This window comes from Python bivittatus, unplaced genomic scaffold (assembly GCF_059951505.1).
Source record: "Python bivittatus isolate LINGU-HERP-01145 unplaced genomic scaffold, Pbiv_v1 ctg000480_np1212, whole genome shotgun sequence".
Classification (NCBI taxonomy): Eukaryota; Metazoa; Chordata; class Lepidosauria; order Squamata; family Pythonidae; genus Python; species Python bivittatus.
Genome location: NW_028277075.1, coordinates 98542977 through 98551331, shown reverse-complemented (window position 1 = coordinate 98551331; position 8355 = coordinate 98542977). Strand labels below are relative to the sequence as shown.

Below are 8355 nucleotides of genomic sequence, written 5' to 3'. Positions count from 1 at the left end.
TTAATTTTTTAAAAAAGTTATTTATTACAGTTTCCTTGTAGAGGAATCAAGTTCAAATGCAACTTTGCATACTACTATGCGAAATAAATCTTACAGTTGAGTAAAATCATACTAGATGAAAAATGAAAAATGGTTCCAGAAACTTGTCTGCTCCTGCCAATAAAGCTTTATCTTTTAATATCTAACTTAGATTTTTACATTTTATTTTTCCTATTTTTAAAATCTTATTTTGTTGCTTGGTATGTGTTCTTTTCCTGTATCAACATGTGCTTCTGATTCCTTAGGCCAAATTTTGATTTATTGACATGTAAATATGTACCTCTGTCAGACTGTCTTCTGCTGGACCCAAATTTTAAATGCTATTCACAGGCAATGGACCATTTTCTACCAAGATATTGCATCTGAGAGCAGAGAGAGATCTTACAAATCAGTCAGGAGTTATTCCTTAATAGGAACCCCCCCCAACCGCCATTTATAAAAGGGGGAACGTTAGTCCCCCTTTTATAAAGTTAGTCCCAATCTATCTTAATTTTGGTCACTAGAACATTAGCTGAAATTGTAATTCTGAATTACAGAATGTTATGCAGCCTGAAGCACACAAAAAAACAGAAGCCAGATCAAGCAGAAAGTCGATGTTACCTCGTTTCGAATAACCGATGCATTATTTTTAAAGTTTGCCCTATCAACTTTTGGGGGAGCACTGCATGATTGTTGATTAAACTGAAATCAAAATCATCACGGTAGTAAAACATTTTCATCTGCTTCCCCTCTTTAAAAGAAAACAGAAAACATCCACGATAGCGTACAACTAAGAAGAAAATCAGCCAATGAGCCCCAGGACTTAGAGGGTGCGCCACAGTCTCTCTCACCCGGCGCCCCCACCTCCTCCTCCTCCTCCTCCTCCTCCTCCTGCCCCGCCCGGCCCCCACATCGCGAGGCGGAGCGAAGAGGCGCGTGTCTGCCTGCCGGTCTTTTTCCAGGCCACGCTGCCGGGGGCGGGGGGGGAGTGCTGTTGGTACCCGCCCGTCTCCGGTTGTATCAAAAGAGCCGCTCGCAGGCGCGGGGCTGGCGGCTGTCTTCTCCTCGCTGCTGTCGGCGCTGCGCCCGGTCGCTGTCCTTTCACTTTTTGCTCGGCCGCCCAGCGCCTCGCGGCAGCGGCAGCGGCAGCTTCTTGACCCGGGCCGGGGCCCCCTTCCTCGCAGCAGCACCTCTCCTCGCGGAGAAGCGGGCCGGAGATCCCCAGCAGCAGCCCGCCACCCGGGCGAAGGAGCGCGCCGCCCGCCCGGGACGCCCGGCCGCCGGCCGTCGCGCGCCACAGGTTGTCCTCCTGGGGCCACCGCTGCGCTGCCGCATGAGGCTCGCTGGGCGAAGGGCACATCTCCGGGGAAGCTGCGCCGCTCGCTCGCTCCGCCGCCAGTGCCTGCCGCCCGGTCTTGTCCCCGCCGGGGCCATGAACTCCTCGCTGGGGAACCAGACGGAGGCGCTGGGGCTGCTGCTGGCCAACAGCACTGACTCTCTGGAGCGAGCGCTCCAGTCCTTCACGCCGAAGTCTGTGGTGACCGACGACGGCTTCGTGGTGACCGCGCCGGACGAGAGGAGCCTGTACATCATGCGGGTGGTGCAGATCGCCGTCATGTGCGTCCTGTCCCTCACCGTCGTGTTCGGCATCTTCTTCCTCGGCTGCAATCTGCTCATCAAGTCCGAAGGCATGATCAACTTCCTGGTGAAGGACCGGAGGCCGTCCAAGGAGGTGGAGGCGGTGGCGGTGGGCCCGTACTGACCGCGGTGCCGCCCCAGAGCCCGCTTGGCCGCTCCAGCCGCGGCGGGACTCGGAAGCGACCGTTGGCTGTTGCCTTTCCCGGAAGGCGGTTCCGGCCGTGGAAGCAACTCCTGGCAGGCGAGGGAAAAGCAACCTTCTTTCCCCGACGGGACCGGGCGTGGGAGTAGCAGGGAGCCAAGGGGGCTCAGTCCAAAGCCAACGGCGATGACTTTTGACTGGGCGTGGGGGGAGGGAGGTGAAGTCGCCGCGGTTTTACTTCCCTGACCCCTGGGCAGGTGGGGGAAGAGCTCCAACCTCCCCCTGCGGTGGGGCCATGCCGCAGGAGCAGGGGTAAAGTGGAAAAGAGGCAGAGATGGGGAAGTCCTTCGAATCGATTTGGCATTCTGTATATAACAGTGTAAATGCCACCAGCTAAACATTTCCAGCTTTGATGCTTTGTTTTAAGGGGAGGGGGAGAGAGGGAGAAACTGATCTTAAGGTTGACTGTAAAAATCTTACCCTCTCTTTTAAGATACTTTCCTTCCAGATTTGAATAGGGAGGATTCGCACATCCTGTGTGAGGAGTTGACTTTGGTGCTTTTGGGGTGGGGTGTCTCTTAGATTCACTTTGGGGTTGATTGTTACAGAAACTCCTGTGCTGATGTGTAAATGACAGTTTCAAGTCATCTACTTTCTGCTGTAAACTCTCCTTTTTAAAATTGTAGCCTCCTGTTTGTATTTTGTACCTATCACTTCTCGTGCAGCTTGTCCACGGCTAAAAAGCCAGCGTGTTTGACCATTGCACTCATGGCTTTAGAAATTGCATCAGTTTATACAAACAAAAGGCAGGAAAAAGGTGTTTTAATTGTGGTTTTTTCCTATTTAATTTCCTTTAATAAAATCTGCCTGAGTCTTCTCATCCAGGTCTCCTTCCAGTTTTCTACGGAAGTTCAGAGAAGCTGTGATCAGCACTGGAAAGATGGAGGGACACATGAGACTCCTTACTGTCCAGCAGATCAAGTCGAGGAGATGGGAGGAAAAGTGTTAAGAGCAGGAAGAAACTGAGAGAACAGATGGTCCCTGAGATACTACAGAACTTGTCTTTTGCTTAACAACAGCAACAAAAAGTTAAGATTCAGATTCTGCCCCTTCTTCATGTTCTTTATGAGGTATGGATTCAAGAGGAAAGGTGTGTGGAGTGATAAGGTTTCAGTCATGGAGGTGATCCATTTGGGAATACTGTGCAATTATTACTAATGGAAGATAAAGAATAGCAATTTTTCTATGAATGCAATTACTTATAGACAGGAAACCAATGAGAGACAAGCATTAATTGAATCAGACTTGGCTTGTTGATTGAACCAGTATTCTGCAACAAGCGAAAAGCTGTCTCTGATAAGCTTCAGTCTTCTTCCCATTTGTGGAATAAGAGAGAGAGGCACAGGAAGGCACTGAACATCCTTCCTTATGGATTCAAATTTATAAATAGGGTAACTTCATTAAAGAGAGTGGTGTTCCAAATTAGAAATATTGATTTAACAAAAATCCATCTCCTTTGCTTTCTTGCAACCCCAGATTACATTCCATGGATTCATTTTCTAATCCTTCTTCCCCTAATTTTTTAATTAAAAAAGTCATGATTCATTCCTGTAGAATAACATCCAATTATTCTAGAACTGTATTTTAATGAGGCTAGTTAAAACTGGTACAAATGTTTTTCAAGAGGGGAAAAAAACCATAGCTGTCCTCCCTTTCCATCTTCTCATTTTGGAAAGAGAAGAATGTAGATTGCTACTGGGGTCAGAGAGGGAGGTGTTAAAATGCAACAATGCCACAATAAAGTTGAGCTGTTGCTCTGTTAATGGAAAACAGTGATCTAAAGCAGCCTTCCACACTTTGGTGCCCTCTGAATACAATTCCCATCATCCCCTGCCAGAGCAACTAGTGGAACACCCCTGGGGACCGGCTGTTCAAAATGCTTGTATGTACATAAGGCACAGAAGACAACTGTCAGGTCTATCGTGTGTATGTAATATGCAGGAAAGGGGAGATTATCATAAAAACATAACAGCAAAGAAAGCAGAACAACAACAAAAAACCTAACTATGGATGCGTAGGATAAATGGAAAGGAATAGTGGTACAGAAAGGGCAAATTGCATTAAAGTCCAATCAAGGAAAGTTATCCCCCCTCCCCCCCTTCGAACTCATAGCCTGGGTCTTGAGTTGGATGCAGCCAGTAGGGAAAAGGAAAGCAAATTTAAATTAATCAGTGGCCTTTTATGAGCCACAAAGCCTGAAGTTACAATACACTGTTTTGAACTAAACAGTACTCTTTCCCTCTTCCATATATACAGGAATAAAGGGAACCTACTTCTTGCTCACAGAGATTAAGCACAACATGCTCTTTATTCATTCTTGATGGATTCTTTCTTTAAAAAAAAAAGGAAAAAGCAATGGACAAACATGGAATGGCTGCAAGTGGAAAATACTTGTAAAGTTCTATCAATGAGCTGATTGACTAACTGCAAGAAAGCTTCTCTGGATACATTCCTAATTTCAGATGGGGAAGGATCAGCCAGGGAAGGGGGACTGTGGTGCATTTCAACCCAGGTGTTTTCTGCAATACCGCCACACGTTCATGAGCTCAGGAGCATGCTACTTTTGTCAAAATTAGTGTTGTGCGGCAAACTTTGCCTCTTTCTTATGTGTGCAATGTCACAAAGCTGCTATATCATTTTCATTAACAAATTAAGTAAAACTAAAACAAAATTTAAAAAAAATAATCTTTTTTTAAAAATTAAAACAATTCAAAAGCGAGTATCTGGAAGAGGAGAGAGTGCTTAGCTGCCCTATAAGAGGCACACAAAGATGGATCTGTGTTGTCTTTCTTTCCAATCCCTTGTGTCAAGCTGTAGTACTTTGGGTATCAGTAGGAATGAACCCTGGTACAAATTAAGGGGGCATTTTGCAAAATAACTGGTTCTGCATTATGTAGCATTTAAAAAATCAGACAATTAACCAAGGAAACATTGGCCCTTTTTTCCCCCCCTCAACCAGAAAAGAGAGGATACCTGGTTGAAATTTTATAATAATTTCATGCTGCCAGCTCCAGTTACTATCCTGGCAACCACATAAATTAAGCAATGTGCAGAATTCTCTGGAGAAGGAAGCAGCAAGAGATGAAGGTTCAATCACAATAATTGCCATATGCTGTATCCTATCTAACACCTCCAGTGAACTGGGGCTTTCCTTTGTTTGAAAAATAGCAGAAGATTTCCAATTTAAACTGTGCACTTCAGTATTTATTAAAGTATTGAAACTTCCTATAAATCTTTTAGTCATCCTTCCGTGTACTATTACACTCTTACTGCAAAAGTGACCACGTGGCTAAGAGGAGATTTAAACAAAGGACAAAGCTCCCAGGGAAATAAATCAACTCTGGATTCCAATCAGTTAAAGCTCTGATTTGTTGTTCAAGATTTGTATCCTGTGACAAAACATGAAATTCTATCTTCCTACATTTTATGGTAGGGTCATGGCATTTTGGACCAACTATATTTTCCAGATGCTTTTGAAAGAGAGATCTCAACAGAGCACACTGCAGAAATCAGAATTATAATCTTATTTCTTGTTCAGGACATTTAAAATTAACGTGTAGCTCCATTATGGAAGCAGATACACTAATTTCTTTCTCAGGCCTCTTCAAATTGTTGACAGATCAAATTTATTATTGTGATCGAAGATCAGCATGTCAAAATAAAATAGAATCAATAAGACCAAAAGATAAAATTAATAAAATAGAATTAGGGTTGAAGTCCAAACTTACAAATTTGTCATGTTTGTACCAGGACAGCTGTGTTTCCACACAAAATTTGGCTACTGTGTTGCTGGTAGCCAAGTTGTTGGAGTCCAAAGAAGAAGATGGGTGTAATACACATTTCTCCTTGTAGGCTAGTACAGAGTCCTTAGGTAGATCCCTGTAAGAATTACAGTGAAGCAAGGCAGGGTGAATGGCTTCCAGTTCTCCAGAGTCACGGGGGCAGGTGCATTCTGCTCATGGAGTCTTGGTGAATCTACCCTGTAGTGAAGCCAATGGGAGAACATGGTGCCTAGCTCTAAAAAGCTCCTTCCTTAACCTAGGGATAGTTAACATGTAGAAACAGCTTGCAGGTTGCCTTGTGCCTTTTGCTATCAGAGCTCTGCTGTTCCAGGATAGAGTCCTAATTTCAGTCTCCAATTCAGTATCATTCAACCTTAGAAGGGCTGTCCTTCTTGCCTGATCCAAACCGGAACCAAATTTTGTTTGTATAGGTTCAAGAATATTTTTCCTCATATAAAGTCCTGGGCTTCATATAACATTTGGGCAAAGGTTTTAGCCTCAAACAATTTTAGGTCATTTAAAATTTTAATTCCCTTTGTTTGGCATAAAAGAACCTCCTAATAGCCACGGAAGATTTTGAAGCTATTTGGGCAATGTGTTACTGGTGGGATTTCCAAACCCCCTGGGTGTGGAAAACCACTCCCAAATATTTAAAAGTAACTGGATGTTCTATTTTGTTTCTATTTATTATCCAACTGCACTGCTTTGGTTTTCTTGAGAATCCAGGACTACGCATTTTTGGTAATTTATAGTCAACATATTTACTGTACCTTGCTGAACTGAATTATGGCTTTCAACTATTGATAAGGATATCCATCTTCTCCATGTAAACCTGGCCAAATCCCCCTGTTTATGTCCCATTATTCCCTGAAAAAGTATGTCTCGTTTAGGGGAAAACTTTGATGATTTCTCTGCATAAAAGCCAATTTTATCCCCGTCTCTATAACCTTCCATAAATAGTCTGAAGTCTAATTTAGGGAGACTTTTTAGTAATAAATGGAATGTAATAAATACTGTAGTAATAAATAATGGTTACATTATTTTATGATTGTCTTCAACTGGTATTGGGTTTTTTTCCATTGCTATTTTAGTGTTTCATATTGTAATTGCTGTCAAAACAGATTTTAAAATTGTTGTTAATTGTACCAATTCTAGCTGAGCCTTCTCTTCTCCCTTTCCTAGAATCGGTGCTGTTTGTTCATTCAGTCGTTATTACAGAGATTTCAGACAATTCCACCTTCCAATGGGTTTTCCTGTCTTTTACACATTCAGTTGGTCACCTTTTTGCAAATACAATTGTAGTGCCAGTCTGTCCTACATAAAGTGCTGCTGAGGTCTTTCAACAGGAGCGGAATTTGCATGTTCATGTCCTGCTGCCCAGTTTTTTCCTCCAGAGGTAGAGTCTTGTCTATTCTTCCTTTTAATAATTTCATTATACTCGGTTGCAAGTATATGAGTATTGCAAGTCTATTCATAACGTAAAAGCTATTAAATGTAAGAAGCAATTGGTGAATTTATGCTGATGGTAAATAGGAAGTAATTAAAGAGCTAATCTGCCAGGTTGGAACAGAAAATGCCCAATTCAGTGGAGAAGATGAATTGCTTTTATCTACAGGAGGTGTTTGAGGATGGAAGAGTAGGGTCCTCATCTTTTCTAGAACCAAATAGGTCTTTCCTACAATCATCATATTGCCCATAGAAAAGTGGAGGCCCTGAAGATGTTGGATTTCAGTGTCCATCAGCCACATAATCCAGTCCCAAACTCCTGGTACCTCAAGTTGCTGGGCACATTTATTTCTCCTCTTCAGAGAATTCAGCAGTAATCAACAGGAGAATAATAGTTGGAATCTGCCACTTGAAACCATGGTCCTGCAAGAATCATGCTAATGCAGCAAATTGTAAGGATGCAGAAATGGATTCCTTACAGGATCACCATTCCTTCAGTTACATTATCCAAGACCACAGGAGCTGGTAAATATGAGTCAGTTCTCCAGCAACACTTTCCCTTTAAGCTTTTTCTTGAATTATGACTCTGCTCTTTCAGGACTAAGCCCAACAATTTATGCAGGTTACATAATCACTTCAGATTCAGGAATTCACAAGGGGTCCAGGCATCACTGTCTTTCCTTTTTAACCTTCCTTTGTTTATCTCCATTTCTATCTGAAAAGGAAAGAACGGTCTGGTATTCATTTCAGTTGGTACAACCAATAACGATCTATCTGTGGAAGAATCCATTGCTAATATTCCAATGTTGCCTTCCTCTCATTTCATTTTCATTTTAAACACCTTCCCCACCCCCTGCCCCAGGGAATGTGGAGTCTTCAAACATTCTCCCCTTGCAGGCTTTCGTTGATCTAAACACACACACACACACACACACGTGTGGGGGTGGATGGATGGATGGATGGATGGATGGATGGATGGATGGATGGATGGATAGATATAGATAGATTTAAAGCAGCTTGGAAAATATGTGTGACTATGTTTGTACAATATGCCAAGCTAAAATATGGATAACTACTGTAGTTACTTGTGGTTCAGAGAGCAGTGTATAAATATACAAGCAATATATAAATAAATAATATAATAAAGTAGAGATCCTGGTAATTGGGTTAATTCAGTAAACCATAGTTTACTGTGTTATATGAACAGAGCTTTTGTGTGGAGAAAGCGAATGGAATTCAACCCTCCCAGGGTGATTGTTCTAATCAAAA

General features: G+C 42.8%; 1 protein-coding gene across 1 annotated transcript; it reads left to right on the top strand.

Moving 5' to 3' along the window:
• The first annotated feature begins 949 nt into the window (after nt 1-949).
• On the top strand, nt 950-7993 carry RPRM (reprimo, TP53 dependent G2 arrest mediator homolog). The gene is made up of 2 exons (XM_025172398.2): nt 950-2928; nt 4115-7993. The coding sequence occupies exon 1, from the start codon at nt 1352-1354 to the stop codon at nt 1778-1780; it is 429 nt and encodes a 142-aa protein (XP_025028166.1). The 5' UTR covers nt 950-1351; the 3' UTR covers nt 1781-2928; nt 4115-7993.
• Nucleotides 7994-8355: the final 362 nt, after the last annotated feature.

Bases quoted from the DNA above. Each gene is read 5' to 3' on its own strand.
- RPRM (XM_025172398.2), top strand. From the start codon at position 1,352: ATGAGGCTCGCTGGGCGAAGGGCACATCTCCGGGGAAGCTGCGCCGCT.